At 39.8% G+C, this 17,256-nt stretch overlaps 1 protein-coding gene across 1 annotated transcript in view; it reads left to right on the top strand.

Moving 5' to 3' along the window:
- The first annotated feature begins 594 nt into the window (after nucleotides 1-594).
- Nucleotides 595-17,256, top strand: part of BBOX1 (gamma-butyrobetaine hydroxylase 1) — a 28,502-nt gene continuing 11,840 nt past the window's right edge. Inside the window, 5 exon segments of the mRNA XM_083885333.1 lie at nucleotides 595-670; nucleotides 4,882-5,003; nucleotides 5,005-5,262; nucleotides 6,913-7,027; nucleotides 15,492-15,690. Coding sequence (XP_083741459.1) covers nucleotides 619-670; nucleotides 4,882-5,003; nucleotides 5,005-5,262; nucleotides 6,913-7,027; nucleotides 15,492-15,690 — 746 coding nt within the window. The 5' untranslated portion in view covers nucleotides 595-618.

The following is a 17,256-nucleotide window of genomic DNA, read 5'->3' on the forward strand; positions in this document are numbered from 1 at the left end:
GTAAGTCATGAAGTATGTCTGAAGTTAGGTGAGTTGAACGCAGCTGTAAAAGCCTCTCACATCCAAGCAAAGGTGAAAATTTCCTTTGGCTTACAGCCTTTCCCATGGTAACTTAAATTACGTGTATCTCACCTTAGTAGCTCCCAGAAGTTTTATTATACTTAAAAAAAAAAAAAAAAAAAAAAAAAAAAAAAAAAAAAAAAAAAAAGGAAAACTGTCTGGAAACTCTGCCTGTGAGGGTTGGTTGCATCTGTTTCTTTTAGGTTAACCTTTTGTTCCAAAGCATTTACAAAACCTGCTGTCATGGATTTAGAAGAGATTGTGCTTGTGTTGCCTTCCACTCTGGGGAATTGTGAGGAGTTCTTTTAGAGCAGATGGTCTAGGATGAAATTAATTCAAATGGGACAGCACTATATCTGAGAACCTTTCATTGGTAATGAAAAAAAAGGTTTCCCTACTAAAGAGGACTAGAAAAGACAGAAAAGGAGGAAGGAAGATGGAAAAGTATGGGGAGAGAGAGAGGGGGGACACATAGAGAAAAAGAGGGCGTAACCACCAGAGGGTCAGGGAGTGCTGCCGACATCCAAGCAGCAGAGGGTGCACGACCTGTCAGGGAGCATGCACGGCTCCAAAGGCAGAGCTCCCGCAGCGACGGACGGCCGGACACGAGGTGAGTGGGATCGGACAGGAGGTGTGGGATCCTAGACAGGATGGCAGCGGGGATCACGACAGGGGGCTGGATCAGGTGATACCCGAAAGATAGGCTGAGATAAATCCCCACAGACCGATGTCTATAGAGCAGGTATTTGTTTTTTACAGCACTGGTGGCGAGGGGGATATCTCCACCTAACTCATTTTGTCAAGTGCTGTGGTATATTTTTACAGTAAGTATTGCTGAGTGTTACTGTGTTACTATAACATAATCATATAGGCGCTGGAACTGATTTACATAGTATGATCTCATGGTTATTAGTTCTTTCGCACTGTGCTTGTGCCTTCCCAGTTCAGAAGTCATCAGGGGTCTTTGGTGAAGGCTTCCAAGGTCTTCTTTGTATCTGAACTTTTCAACTTGGTCTTTGACATGTGCAGTTATGGTGTTCCTTGGTCTATCTGGTCCTAACTGGTCAAAATTCTTTGTTTTGTGGCTAATTGCCTTTACATTTGCCAATTTCTCATTAGTACTATGCTTATCTATCTCTAAAGCTATCCACCTGGTGAGATTTTTTTCCTTCTTTTTTGTTTTCTATTCAGCATTAAGCAACCAGTTAACCATATACTAGCCATTACATTGTATAAAAAGTTATTTATATCAGGTTATGTAAGAATAAAAGTTATGATTCAGGTTATGTAGGTATAAAAAGCTATGATTCAGGTTATATTGGTATCAGGTTATATAGATATATCAGGTTATATTGGTATCTTATAAATCAAGCTATATTAGCACCTTGTAACTTTGACGTAAGTTATATAGGCATCAGGAGGCAGGCAGGGTTGGATGCAAGTGGCTCAGGCAGGAAGGCAGGGATGAAGTGGGCATGGCATCTGTCAGGAACACAGGGAGGCAGAACAGATGGTTTCTGGGACAGGCAAAGAGGTAGGGCAGGACACAGGCTACACACGAGGCTCAGAGGTCAGCCAGTGTCCTGCCAAGCACCCAGCAAGAGGAAAGGCACATATGTGAGGATGAGCAAGTGCCAGCGAGGGCAGAAGAGCCAAAAGGAAGGCTGAGGCCAGGGCAAAAGGGACAAAAACCAGCTAGGGCCAGGGCAAGAAGCAGACCTCAGTAGGCTGGAGCCAAAGCAAAAAAACAAGACTCAAAAGGCCCCCAGATGCAAAAAGTCACAAAAAGCCAAGACTCTAAAAGCCAAAAAGCCCCAGAGTTATTGACACAGTTACTTTTATGCCCCCTGGCTCCTTCCAAAGTCCGCCTGCTGACAAGAGACCATTGCCAAGTGCAACATTCCACTGCAGACCATTGGTGGAGACCTTTTGCCATCTGATTGGAGAACCTTTCTGGAGGGTACAGTGCCCTTGTTCTCCTGCTGCCTGTCCTATGAGACATGAAATGGTTACCAGGTGAAGTCTCCCCAAACACAAGGCTTTCTCCCATCTTCTCTTAGTTGTCTTCTGCAAGTGGCACACGTGCAACCCCTTGTCCACATGCCTCTGACAATCAGCGCTGAGACAAATCAAAATGAAATTGGCTTTTCGGAGCTTGACATGCATTTTGTGTAACCAAGTTATCTTGATGAACAAATACCAGTTAAGTGACATTTGTGATAGAAAGACAATAAACTCACATCAGTTTCTTGCCATAAAAAATGTGATTTTTCTATTACCACTAGTGTATTTGGAGCCTCTTAGAAGCATGTTTAGATTTCTTAATTGAATGGTAAAATAGGAGATGTCTAGAAGCCCTTTAAATCTGGCAAGCTTCACATAGGGCTTCAGTTTTAGTGATGAATCTTCTCTTTGAGACATTCAGAAATTAAAGGCTTAATATATTTTCCAATCCTTTGTTTTGACACTTTGAAGAAAAATATTTATAGAATACCCATATACAAAATATAGGTAATTATAACTGCTGTGTTAAAGAAGAGCCTTTGCTTAGGTTCTACACATCCACACTAAGCATGTGGATAATACTAAAATTATTTGGCAATCCACTTACATAAGATGAGAAATTTGTGTACAAAATCAGTGTGTGGACTACTGGACAGATGAATATAATGAATGTATGAAATACATTATGGAGAAACTTTGAAATTAAATACTTAGGCATTTAATATGTATATCCAGACCTTTGGATTTCTCCTACTTCCTCCATTTAGTAAGCTAGAGGATCTTCCTGGTGTCCTTAAACTTCTAAAGCAAATTCTGGTTCTCATGGTCTTGTCTTAAGCAGATACCTACTGGAGTACCTACTATATTTAGTAAACAGGGAAAAGCATCCTTATACCCAAAGGAGCCGGGTGGTTGGTTCTGGGAATAGCACTTTGTTCTAGAATTCTTTTTACATTGAAAGGTAAGTGGAATAATTTGATCCAGCCATTTCTGTTGCTCAGGTGCTTAAAACCATGTGGATGTGAGTACCATGCTTTGTGTTGGACAATTCAGCATTGTCCAGGTGTCAGGCAGTGCGACTCATTACCATCAGGTAAACTGCTAACCTTGAACAGAGAACTATCCTGAAATGAGTACAGAAGTAGCAAAAGTTAATGGCATGTTGAAATGGTCGTTTCTTTTTTAAACCCTAAAGCATAACACAACTTTTTAGCCATACATAATAAAAAAGGACATTGCAGGCAGCACTGCAACATAAATATTTTTACAGTTCAAAGGAAAATTGTGATATGGTAGAAATACACACCCACATATATGTAGACATATGTACATTTATGTACACATTTGTATAAAATAAAATATATTCAATCTGGATATAAAGACAATTTTGGATAAAAGATGTTTAAGTCTATGTGCACAAAATTAACTGTACTGCATTGCAGGTGAGGATTAGTAATTAATGGGTTCCAGTGGGACTACTATTCATAAACGTAAGAAAGAAAAAAACACCAGTATTCTGCTTTGCTATACTCAATTAAATGAAATAAAAACAAATGGACACCCAAGAGTCCCGTGTAGCCTAGTTCTAAACTGCAGCAAAGGAAAAATATTGAAAAACCATCTGATAACTCCAGTAGGCCTTTGTGAGTCAAAACAGTGAACCCCAAGACATTTTTTCGTGCACAACGACAGCTGGTGAGACTTTGGTCCTGGTAGCATCAATATTTTGCCCTGTGAGCTTAAGAACAAAAAGAAAGGATACTTAATATATATGTAATATTTACATTGATAAAGTCTATTAAAATACATATGTAATGACTTACTGATTCAGGGAGCCCCCCTTATTCAGAATTTTTCTGAATAAGAAAAAGATTTGACCAGAACTTTCCTAATTTTAGGATCTGGATACACCATCTTTCTGCAGTACAGTATGTAGCTGGCTTTAAATAAAAGAGTATATCTATAGAAAGCAGTCTGGCTGTGAAAGGAGAGAGGAACTCTCACAGAACTCTGTTGCTGTTGATAAAGTCATGTTTACAAAGCTTTCCCTTGTAGGGAGGTGGATTCTGTGTTTTCTATTCCATAGTATCCACAGCAGGGATTATGGTGTATATACTTTCATGCTTTAGATTTTGAACATGGTTAGTAGTAGCTCTGGCTTTTGGTTTGTAGAATTTGTTTTGAGGGCTTAAACATTGTTATGAAGGACATCTTGCCTTTTATGGCAAAACTGTATAAAGAAATTATGACCACCAAAGCCCACCCTTTCCTAAATATGCCTCCTGATTGGAACTTTGGACTGTGAGTTAAGTCACCTAAGGAAACATGAGATAACGGTGACACTGTTGTCCAGTTACCTCAGGTCTAGGGAGAAGTCAACAAAGCTGAGGAAGAAGAACGTATCCGCAAGAAAACCAGATCCAGCATCTGTCCTGAAAATCCACTCTGCTTGGGTTCAGGGTGGAGGAGGTCATACCCACAGACTCATTTGCTGAGGCCAGGTTCGCACATGCTCTTACTCCAGGTAGAGGAGGTTTTAGGGCTGTTGCAAAATCTCTGGTCAGAGGGAGTAGCAACAAAAGACAGCCAAGATGATGGATCAAATTGAAGAGAATTTTGAATAGATGTGTCTGAGTACACCCTCTGTTAATCAACAGATAATATTCCTGAAGTCTAGGAAGTTGGAAGGGAAGGGGAAATCATTGTAACACTCCTTTTGCTACATGACTTCTTCAGTAATAAGCTGCTCTTGGTGGTGTTTTAGGAACTCCATGACTTAGTTCCCTCTGACTTCTCTCTCTGATGTTTTCAATATAGAACCCAAAAGGTGGAGAGAGGTGGCTCATGTTCTGCTGACGACCATAGTCCCTGGAGGCCAGGTGTGTTGCCTGCTGCCAGTGCAGAAGGGCAGGAGCCCACTCACTGGGAGCACTCAGCCTTGTAGTTGGCATGCTCCACACCACCCAGCAGCTCAGCATGAGCCCGGGAATACAGAAGGTGGAAGCTTTGGACGAGGGCCATTTTGTATGTGTGAAGTGGGAGGACGGAAGTGAGAGCAGCTATCCCTGTGTCTGGCTGAGAGACAACTGCCAGTGTCCTCTCTGCTTCCTGCCCTCTGCCGGAGCACGCAGGCTGCTCTTCGAGGATCTGGATGTGAACATCACTGTGAAGCAGGTTGCTCTGGCAGATAGAAAAAAGGTATTTGAAGCAAACCATCATTCACCTTCTTGTGAAACTCGTCTAACAATGCTTATTAATCTAATTTCGAGAAAAATTCAAGTTATATTCTAATCACAGTTTGCTTATTTGCAAACCTTACCAGATATTTGCAAAGGAAGAATCGCAGTTTGGGGAACTCAGATTTTTCCACCTTCATATGAAACTTCATTTTATAGATGTTATGTAGAGGCTGCAAAAACCCAGGCTTCAGCTTTTATAATATAATAATGCTTTCTAAAATTCTACCATATCCTTCTTCATCACTAGTTGTTGAAAATGCAGACATTTCTTGCGCATTTAATTACACTTACACTTTTTCCTCTCTTTATTCTTTTAATAAATGACTTGAAAATCTGAAAAACGCATGGCAAAATGATGATGAACTTAATCCATAACAAAAATAGCAGCTTATTAGCAAATCTTCATTGTAAAAACCTTCATCTCAACTTGGTTTGAGTGAACATTCAAACCAAAGTTGAATCCAATAATCAGAATTGAATTAATGTCTGTATCCCTGTCTACTTATCTACATTAACATTTCTTCCTGAAAAATGGAAGGTTATCAAGCAAGAGAGGATAGGAGCTGCCCTCCTTATGAATTTCAATTTTTCCTGATATATATAAAAACTTACCGTATTATTTAGATATCTTTATATTTTATTAAAAGCAGTACATGGCTCCTTTGACAAACTAATTTCCTTCATTTTATACTTAGAGATGTTTTAAACATATTGAATATGTAGCAGTCAACCGTGGGTCAGATGGGGCGGCCTCGCTGCAGGGGCAGTTTGCAGAGGCTGACTCAGGTTTAAGTGTCTCAGCCACAGTGTAAGGGTCTCTGGTGAGGAATTCTGGGCTCCCAAGTTGATTGTAGACAAAATTAATGCAATGTAAATTCATTATTTATTAGGCAAATTAGGGATTTTCTGCTTCCACTTATATTCAGAAACTGATGAAAGCACAGCACTAATACTAAAATGATACTGATAGTGTTTTACCATCATATGAATAAGCAGAGTCATGTGAATTGAGAATTGATACCTACTCGTCTGCCTTAAAAATTCAACTGAGGGTCTGTGCTGGACTAAGCTCTTTCAGTTCATGACAAGCAAAGCCATATGCTTTCTTTCCATGTTCTTTTCAGAATTGAAAAACCCAACACTTTTTTAAAATATATTTGATTGAGGGAAGACTTCAAAAGGAGATGGATTTCTCTTGTAGCACAAGGTTCTTGTCTGTCTTGTTCTTTTTCTTTTCTCATGACCTGTCAGTGTTTTGCAAGATGTTTTCACTCTTCTGAGTTGGGATGACATGCTCTCCCCAGTGATATGTGCCAGTTTTTACAATTCTCTTCTTTCTATTAAGTGCAGTTCCCACAGTCCACACAAACCAGCAAATTAGGTCATGGATTGAAATGAAAATGAACATTTATAAAATATGTTAGAATTTGAATGGTGTTCAGGTTGGGTTTTCATTACTTGTTTACTATCATGCTTCAGTGAAAATTTAACTCTGATATTATTAATCTAAATATTAAAATTTCTGCCATTTCTGAGGGGTTTTGTTGTTCTAGATGATATTTTTAAAATATATTTTTTTCTAAACTCACCTTTTCTTTTGTGTTAAAAGATCTCAATTATATGGCCTGATGAACACACAAGTGAATATGAAGCTGAGTGGTTGAAAAAACGATGCTTCTCTGAAGAAGCCAGAGCTGTAATGCGAGCAGATTTATTTTTACCAGGTAGGAATTAAATCCATGTCTGCCATGCTTGTGTCAAATGCAAGGGGCTTGATACTGACAGTCCTGGCTAGAGGTGCCTGTGTGAGGACCAGTCTACCCAGCTGGAGCAGTGGCAACAACCTTTAGTGCCCAGTGCCAGGCTGTGCATGCATGACAGGGGCCCGTGGTTATCTTTTCCCTCTTCTACCTTGTATACCTGAGAGAAGTACAATTAATTGGGTTGCATTTACTTTCCTAAAAGCCTTTTCTTTCCAGAAAGTGTTAGTAGGTCTCACAAATGAGCCATGGACCATCTGTGACTATGCAAGTGTGGGAGTGCTGTTTAAAGTATTTAAATTTTTCTAATTTTTTCTAAAAGAATGATGATTTGGAATTGCAAGATAGTTACAACTGATTTTTTTATTTCCCTTTCATGGCCTTCTTGTTAAAAAGTAACTGTAGCATAGCAGTGTGTAGTGCTGAAGTTCAGGTTGTGTTTGCTTTGCTTCCCATACATATTTTAGTGGTAGACTGTGTGGGCTCAATATTTTCTGAGTCTGAGAATTGCTGAGCTCTTCCCAAGGGAAACTTTTCAACAGTTTTCTTTTTCCCAAAACAGTCTTGTGTAAACAGTATTCATTTCACATAACAACAGGTGTTGTTTGCTATTTCTGTTACTCAGCCAATGGGAGAGGTGTCAGCCCTATGAACCAATAATGTGCCTTTAGCACAGCATGTTCTAAAAGGGCTGAATGAATTGTAAATAAACCTTCTGATTTCTACTGCCTTCTGACTGGAGTGAAGCATCTTTGTTTCATGTCCCATTGCGACAGACTGTCTTTTGATCACTAAGTATTTTCTACAACTGTCTTTGTAACATTTACCCTGTACAAATCACTTACCCTTTTAAGTGAATAATTATAAACCCACTAGGTTTGGCATGATGCATATCATCATTACTTTGACAGCCTTTCAGACTGAGCATGAAAGTGTGAAAGCTTGAAAGATGCCTGCAATTGCTCTTGACACTGTTCCTGTGAAATTTGCTGTTGCAGAAAGTTGTGTATCTGTGTTCAGTGTTAAGACAGTATCTATTAAAATAGGACATTACTGGTTTAAAACTTAAATGATAAGAAATATTTCCATTCATTTCAGTGGCTGCTATAACAGACTCTTCATAGTGAAGAATGGAACTACTTTCCCCTGATAATATAAAAGTTTATATCTTTAATTATGTATCTTTAATATATAACTTTAATTTTGGCAAAAATATATGGTTGAGTTTACTATTTTGAAGGGTTTGGCATGCTTCCAGAGTGAATATAGTGAAGATAAACAAACCTCATTCAGAGAAACTAGACTTGATTTTTCAGATGGTAAGAAATTTTATTTGTCAAAATGCTGTAAAAGCTAACAGGGTGTTTTGTAGCCTTCGAAGGGATCAACGTAAATTGAACATTGCTTTAATACCCAGACAAAATAATCTAGATCTCAGGTTGTGTTCATTGGCAAAGGTATTAATTACTAAGATGTCAGTATTTCAGATGTAATGCTACTTTTTTCACCCATCATTACTAGCTATGATTTGCCTTCACATGAATGCATTTGCACATGCTTGTTCTTGGCATATAAATACAGTGCATGTTTTGGAAGCCAGTTCTCTGCTCTGCCACTGCTCTTCTCCACTGGAGCCATCCAGGTAAAGATGAACACCAAAGATCTGTTTCAATCTTTGGGCAATGCTTTTTCAAATTCTGTTTCACATGGTAGGTCTGAAGAAATTAAGTGTATAAACGTTACACCAGTTAACTGGCTTTTTTTTAGTGGTATCATTCAGCTCTTCCTCATATTCTCAGACAAGCCCTGGCTCATTATGATTGACCTCGTCTTGCAGTTCTCCCAGGTTTCAGTTCCCAAAAAAGGCTGGATCCTATGAGTTTGCTTGCTGGCTGTTTAAGATCTGTTTTTCATTGTGTATTATGGTAAGTTTAGAACACACTTTCTTGTTGTGAGTGGAGATGCACACTGCAAATTACATGCTCTTATAAGCAGCCAATCATATCCCAGCAGTGTAGTGTTACAGACAATGATATGAAATGCCAGCCCTGCATGCTGATTCAACAAAGAGAAATGAAAATTTACCAGACTGCTGTGGTTAAAGGTTAACCTTCACTGCTGAGATTGTCACAGCTGTGGCTTTTTTTTTTTTCTCAAAGTTGTTATTTGCTTTTAGTGCTGCTTTTTAAAAAAATGTTTTTCCATCATAGTTTCTGTTTCAAAAAACATAGATGTCAGACATTGTGTCAAACCCAAAAAGAAGAGTAGATCAGATTTTCAGTGCATGAAGAAGTGACTATAAATAGCTCTCTGGCAGTATGTGAAGATTTCCCTTTTAAAACATTGTCAGATTCTATCCATGAAATACGCGAAATCAAAATCTGCTATTTGTGTATATTAAGGCTCATTTCAGCCCAGCTCACAAGATGCTCCCAAAAGAACAGCAAAAGAGACATATTCTACTTCTACAGCTGTGGGGTCTCAAAGATACTCTTTTTTTGTCTTTCTTTTTACTTGACTTCTACCCAGCAGATGTCACAAGAATTATTTACCATGTCTGTAATTCAGATGCTGGGTATAGTAGAGGATGCTTGTAAGTAAGCCAGTATCCAGTATCTAACTTCATTGTGTCTGCTGAGGCTCATTTTCCAACATGCTGGCATACCAACAACAGGATGGGGCTGGGGGTTTGGAGGAGTGGGAACTAGATAACATCACAATGATATTTTCCTTTTGGGTGAAAGAGAATATTCTGGAGAGCTAGTCTGTAGTGGTACTTTGTTACCCCAGGCCTTTAGAGGGGCAACACGTTGTGACTTGGGAGTGGAGCCTCACAGAGGACAGCAGGCAGCAGCTTGGTGAAACATGGAAAGCTCTTTCTTATCTGACTCCAAAGGCTTATATACATTTTGTACAGAGGGCCAAGATTGGCCCAAGGAGGTTACAACCTCCTGACTCCATTGGTCAATATGACCATCAGTCAAGTTCTTTCTCAGAGAACAAGAATGCAAAACATACAGATAATTTCTAAGAATACATATTGTTTACATGAAGCAGCGTGAGAAAGCTGCTGCAAAGACTCAAACACTTGAAGGCAAGAAATTCAGGGACGACAGTACTTAATATTTTTAACCTTAGGTTAGGTTAAGGTTTTAACAGCAGTTTAAAGGTTTCATCAGATGATGATAGCTCTTTGAAATGTGATAATATGATACTGGAAATATATATCCAGTTCCACAAAAGTTTGAATCAGGATGTTAACAGCATCAATGGTATTTTCAGTTTCTCTGCTATGTCCTGAGAGATGATAATTTTAGGAGGATGAAGTTAAAAGTAGTTTTTTACTTTAAAAGTTTGGTCATTTGAATATATCCTGCAGTGATAACTAATAAGAGCTTAATGACATGAGCTAGGCTGCCATAAACATAACTCACAATACAGCAAAAATACACTTGGCTTTCAAAAACATTAAAATATGTGCTGTGGACAAAATAATTTTAGATGAAGTAATTTACTCTCATGGTGTCTAAACTTTCCTATATTTCTCCGAAAGATTTTGATCAGCATTGTCCTAACTTGTGTAGTAAATGCTGGGTAATTCCTAGTGTTGATGCATGCACACCATCTGCAGGTACTGAGAAAAGGGCATCTTCTCATTTTATACAAACTCTAATGTAGTTAGGAGTTACCTGGTATGATCAAGAAATGGGATTTTTGTTTTCTCTATCTTTTTCCCCCCAAATTATTGTTCGAAATTATTGAAAGAGGAATTAATTTTTTCAGAAGTGTTTCATTCTTCTCATTTTGAAAAGCATGTAGATCTGAGGTTTAGTAGTCATAACCTAGATTATCAATAAAGGCACAAAATAATTCTAGTAGACTTGTTTTTAATGAGTTGTTCATTTACATTTGCAGAGGGCCTTGGACAGGTGGATAGATGGGCTGAATCCAACAATATGAGGTTTAGCAAAACCAATTGCCAGGTCCTGCATTTTGGCCACACCCACCCCTGCATTGCTCTTGGCTGGGGATGGTGTGGCTGGGCGGAGCCCAGGCAAAGGGACCTGGGGGTTCTGGTCAACAGCCAGCTGAACATGAGCCAGCAGTGTGCCCTGGTAAGAAGGCCAATGGCACCTGGCCTGGATCAGGAATGGTGTGGCCAGTAGGAGCAGGGAGGTCATTCTTCCCCAGTACTCAGCAGTGGTGAGGCCACACCTTGAGTGCTGTGTCCGGTTCCTGGCCTCTCAGTTTAGGAATGATATTGAGATGCTGGAGCTTGTCCAGAGATAGGCAACAAGGCTGGTGAAGCGTCTGGAACACAAGCCCTACGAAGAGCAGCTCAGTTGTTTAGCCTAGAGAAAAGGAGGCTCAGGGGTGGCCTTATCATTCTCTACAACTCCCTGAAAGGAGGTTGTAGCCAGCCAAGTGTCAGTCTCTTCTCCCAGACAACCGGCAATAGAACAAGAGGACACAGACTAGATGCGCCAGGTTGGACATCAGGAAGAATTTCTTCACAGAAAGGATGTTTGGGCATTGGAATAGGCTGCCCAGGGAGGTATACATGCTCTCTGTTCAATGATAAAATGATTTTTTTTACTGTGAATTATCATTGAATATACAAAGTGAATGCTTTGGGTAGTGGTAAGTGGTGTTAGTGGGGAAAGCAGATCTGAAGTCCACAAGGCAACTGGCACGGGCACAGGGGCAGAGCTGTGTAGAGCCTGGGTGCTTGGTGGCTTGTGGCTCTCTGGTCTGGGCCATTCCTCCCCTCAGCACCTTTTACTCCAGACAACCTTCATGAAATAGAAAAGACCCACTGCTTCCCTGGAGGAAGTTACCCAGAGAAGGTGTGGATGTCCATTCCTTGGGAGTGTTGAAGGCCAGGTTGGATGGAGCTTGGAGAAAACTGGTCTACTGGAAGATGTCCCTGTCCATGGCAGGGGGATTGGAATCAGGTGATAGTCAAGGTTCCTTCCAACCCAAACCATTCTGTGATTCTGTATTCTGTGATAAGCACTAGTATAAATACAGGGAAGAAAATAATTACAGATGGTGCTTTCTAGCAAGGCAGCTTAGTGTTAATAAGCTTAGGCAGCTTAATAAAAGTTATATCTTGACCTAAGATTCATTTGCACCGCAAACTTGTAGTTGTTTCAGGTTATGTGTACCAAGGGGGCTTACAAGTGCATTTGTTACAATAAAACCACTACCAACTCCCCATAGAAGTTTTCTTTCAGCTATGTGGGCAGCCATTTTACTTGCCTTTAAAACCTGTGCTGCAGGGGAAAATGGGCAACTGAATAAATGAATCAATATGATTTCAACAGAAGCCAATTTATTGTTTACATTAAACCACAGTGGTAGATTCTAGCACTACTGTCCACAGGTGTGTGTACGGGTGTCTCTTGATTGGCTGAGCCACTTGTTCATGAGTCAGACACACATTCTCCAGGACACCTAATTGGTCAAGTGTCCATCATCACATTGTGTGTCCTCTATCTAAGTTTTGCATTTTTCGTAGACAGTTTCTCAGGCTCTTCACCCTTATTTTTAGTCCTGTTGTTATCTCAGTAGCCTTGATGAATTCCTGAGAACTCTGAAAACAAGACTGCAGGTGGCTTGTTATCTACAAACAGATAAACAAGCTTCTTATCTTGGCAAGTACACAGAATGGCCTAAGCTACTCAGGTACATCGCTACACTGTACTATTTTAAAATCCCTATGAATGAACAAATAAAGAAAAGACCAAGATGGATTCAGTGGTCCAGGTATGCCATACAGTATTTTTGGACATTCTCTGGGATTCTATCAACTGCAGAAGAAAATCACTATTATTTGTAACAAAAGTGATCCACAACTGTGGCTTCCAGTGTCCTCTGCCAGTAGTACAGAGAAATTAAATGGAAGTTAACTGCACTGTTAGGCTCCAGAAAGTGTCCTGGTGAGAAGCTGTGATTTGGGCCCTATGATTAATATTCTGCCTTTTTCCTTTCTACATTACTATTTCCTTGGGTTCTTGGGTGAATATGCTAGAGCCATTAAAACTTAGGTGATACTGGTTTCAGTGCTGTTTAGCAAAATTAGTCTTGGCAACATTATTGTAGGGGAAAAAATGAGGGTTGAATGGGGAGGGATGGAATGACCTTTTATTATTTTAACTAAGTGACCTTGGCCTATGATATTGAGCTCAAAACAAAGAATCGTGGGGTTTAGTTGTTATTATGTGGTTTTGTTTGCACTAAAAAATGGCTACAGCACTGCCTTTTAGTGAAGGATATCAATTTGATTTTGGCATCTGTGTCTGAAAATCTTAAAATACATGTAATGAGAATTTTTTGACAGATGGTTAGCAGAGTGGTGCTTCCCCATGTGCTTCTCCCATGTGTCCCAAATTTGGAGACAAATTACTTTATCAGAGTTTTTGTATGTATGCTACTGGTAAGATATAAACATTATACTTCTCACTGTTCTAGGGGTTTGATTTTTTTTTAATCTTTGCTGAAACTTTTGGCAGATACTGCCATAGAAAACCTCAGACCAGATAGTTAAGGTTTACCAAAGTTAAAAATACGTGAAACATGCCTAGTGAGAGTTGCAAGGGAGCCCCAGGGGTAGAGTTCCTCCAGCTGTGCTCTGGGGTCAAAGAATTACAGAATGGTTTGGGTTGGAAGGGGACCTTGAAGATCATCTTGTTCCAGTCCCCCTGCCATGGGCAGGGACACCTTCAACTAGACCAGGTTCCTCAAAGCCTCATCAGACCTGGCCTTGAACACTTCTACATCTTCCCTGGGCAACCTGTTTCAGTGCCTCACTACCCACAGTTAAGTCACCCTGAAGCCACCTTTTCTCAGACTGAACAATCCCAATTTTCTCAGCTTTTCCTCATATGAGAGGTGCTCTATCCCTCTGATCAACTTGGTGGCCTCCTCTGGACTCATGGCATGTTATGAATCAAGTGGGATCTTTAGAGAAGCCCTGCCTTAGGCTTAGATTTTTGGCAGCAGCTCAACTTAGGTGAGCCACACCTAAATTGCTCTGGCTCGGAAGTTCTTAAGAATGGCCAATTATGTCTATTATAAAATGAGTTATTTATTGAATAGACAGATTAACAGACAAAAGGCCTTAAACACCGTTACTTACTACTAAAACAAAAGAACTACTAGTAGAGTATAGTAGTAATTACAGCATGACATAAAAGTACCTGTATTATAGCTAGCAAAGAAATCGTATAGGTTAGGAGTCAATGTGACTTACCACTGAATTGTCAGTAGTGTACATAGAGTCCTTTCACTCAACCCTCAAGAGAGTAACCACAAAGCAGGCATCCCAAACTTTGGAGAGAAGACCCTACATATTTCCAAGGAATATGCAGAAGACTTCTGCTTTGTGAACTTATTGTGTAGCTTTTATAATTTGTAAAGTGAGGTGTCTGTCAGTGAGAAATTCCTACTTATCTTTCCACATCTGCTTCCACAGCAAGATGTTTATTGTCAACTGGGAAGGATAATCCTATGGTGCCAAAATAACTCAAAACAAGCTGTCTTGATGGAGTTATTTCACTGATTAGCAAATGTGTGTGAGAGGCAAGATGCCCTGAATTATCTACCAGTTGACCAGCTGTTAAGGGCAGGGGGCATGCTCTGCTGCACTCCAACAGGTCAATGTCCTTCATGTTTTGGAGACCCCAGAGCTGGATGCAGTACTCAAGGTGTGGTCTCAGCAGAGCAGGAAGGCAGAAAATGAATGGGAATGAAAAATGGTTTCATGGACACAGGCAAGGGAAACTGAAATGACTGGCCTTGGGTTTTGAGAAGCTTCTTCACAGAGTTCTGCATGGACCTGCATGATCCCAAGCCATGAGTTTGTCCTCAAGTAACCCCCACAAGCTAATTGGTTGAACTCAGGTAACCCCAGCACACTCTCAACCAATGAGTTTGACCTCAAGTAACCCCACAGGCTAATTGGTTGAAGCCAGGTAGCACCATCATGGTCCCAAGTGACAGGTCTGAAGTCAAGTAGCCCCATGGGTTGATGTATGCGAGATGTCTCAGGGTGCTCCAAGGTTTTCCATACTTGACAAGAAACTTTCAAAGCAGTTGTATTTTCAGATTTTCACTCTTGTGGCTCACCAGTACACACAGAAAAATGAATACACACATTTCTGATGCACTGTTAACCAAAAATATTCCTTTCTAACTGTCCTTTCATTCAACTTCTGACCTAAAATTTCAATACTGCAATGTCTTGCTGAATATCATCCTAAGTTTAATTGTTATCCATGCAAACTCAAGAACCTCATTCAAGGTTTGCAGGATTGAGGAATATTGACAAATATATAGAAATCCCACTAACTTCCTGCTTTCACTGTGTCCTGAGCTTTGTTGCTAAAACAGCTAAGAACTTGTTTCTCTATTTCTTCCCTTTCAGAATGCCAGTACTGGGGCTCGGACCTTCAGCTTCCCAAAATACCTTTTGAAGAAATCATGTACAATGATGAAAGTGCATACAAGTGGTTGTGCACCCTAAAGAAAGTAGGAATTGTTCTACTGACAGGAGCTGCCACAAGGCAGGGAGAATTGATTAGACTTGGCCACAGGATTGGGTTCCTGCGTCTCACATTTTATGGGTGAGTTTGTTTTATAATATCTTTGTTTTGCCAGTGTTGTAATCATCTCTAATGTTCATCATTTAAGCTTGCTGTGTCTATTTTGTGGATTAATATATTAAAGCAAAATGTACGTTTTTTTCTATATATAATAGAAAATTTGGCATCACGTTTATATACTGTACAAGAGAATCGCTTTACTGTCACAGGTAGGTATGTAAAGAAGAGCAGCAATGACATTAACTGCTGAGAGAAGGAAAAGTGCCTGAAAACAAATGTTGTCAAATATAGGGTAACAGCGAGATAGACTTTCTTATCTATGCCATGAAACAAATCCAAAAATCCCTAATCCAATCCCGTTCTGAACAGAGGAAGTTACCTGTCCTGAAACTTTTGCTTAATCTGATATTGAGTCATGGACATAGGTAGGACTTAGATGATGGTATGGTAGCCCACATCATCAAGAAGATGGGCTGAATACTCATATCCCTGCATTCAGCAGAGTATGCTCTGGAAAGCCATAACCAGTCCCAACAAGCAGAGTTCAGCTTGAGGAAGCACAAGCAGGCACTTATAAATTATCCTTTTGATGCCAAGAACTGGCAAACCAAAGCTCTACATCTGCAAGCACCTACTAAATAAGCAGACAAATGATGATGGCAACTCACATCTTGCTGAGCTGAACCAGTGACCTCCATCTAACTTAAGAAGAAATGTTTGTAGCTAATACTTATAATAATTTTCACTTCTGAAACAGAAGTTCATTTCTTACTGACATTCAATTCTGGGATGGCTTTTACAACTGTAACAAAATAATAACTTTGGGTAATTTCTCTGCTATTTCATTGGGAGCCAAATACATGGCCTACAAAATATGATAAATAAAAGGATAAACTCAGAATCGACAAACTTGCCAAATTCAACATTACCTCAACAGAATCCTGAATTTTAAACTGAAATGAATATAAACAGGAATAAATATAATTCTAACACATGAAAGAAAAAAGCCTTTTTTCTTATCTAGATGTCTTCTTGGTCTGATCTCTCTAAAATGTCATTACTGTAAAAAGTGGAAACATTCTCTGTATCAGCCATATAACAACATCAAGAGATCCCATGTTTTTAAATTAACCTTTTTCTTTTTCCATTATGGAGACCCAACTGCATTAATGAAGTCTCCAGTCATACCACAATTCATTTCTCCAGCTTGTCATGACCTAGACCTTGTGTTCCTACTCTGTTCTGAAGCATTGTCTAGTGCTTGATGTGGTGTGAAGGCCTTCCTTTGGGGCTCCAGCACTCCCATGAAGACAGACAATCCATCAGTATCACCTGGAGGTCTTTAGCAGCAAAAGAAGGACATGTGTCCCAAATCTCATATGTATGAGACATAGACTTTTAATGAAGTGTAAGACCAAATGATTCAAATGTGGCTTCAGTTCCTAGCGCTGCACTTTCACAGGACTAAGGATGTAACAGACAACCTGGTTTTCTACTGATGAAGGCTGAACCCATGTTGCTATCTAATGCAAAAAATTGCTACGCCTGCTTGGTGCCAATCTTCCTACTCTATCAAACAGCTTGAAT

Source organism: Zosterops lateralis (genome assembly GCF_965231275.1).
Source record: "Zosterops lateralis genome assembly, contig: SUPER_6_unloc_1, whole genome shotgun sequence".
Classification (NCBI taxonomy): Eukaryota; Metazoa; Chordata; class Aves; order Passeriformes; family Zosteropidae; genus Zosterops; species Zosterops lateralis.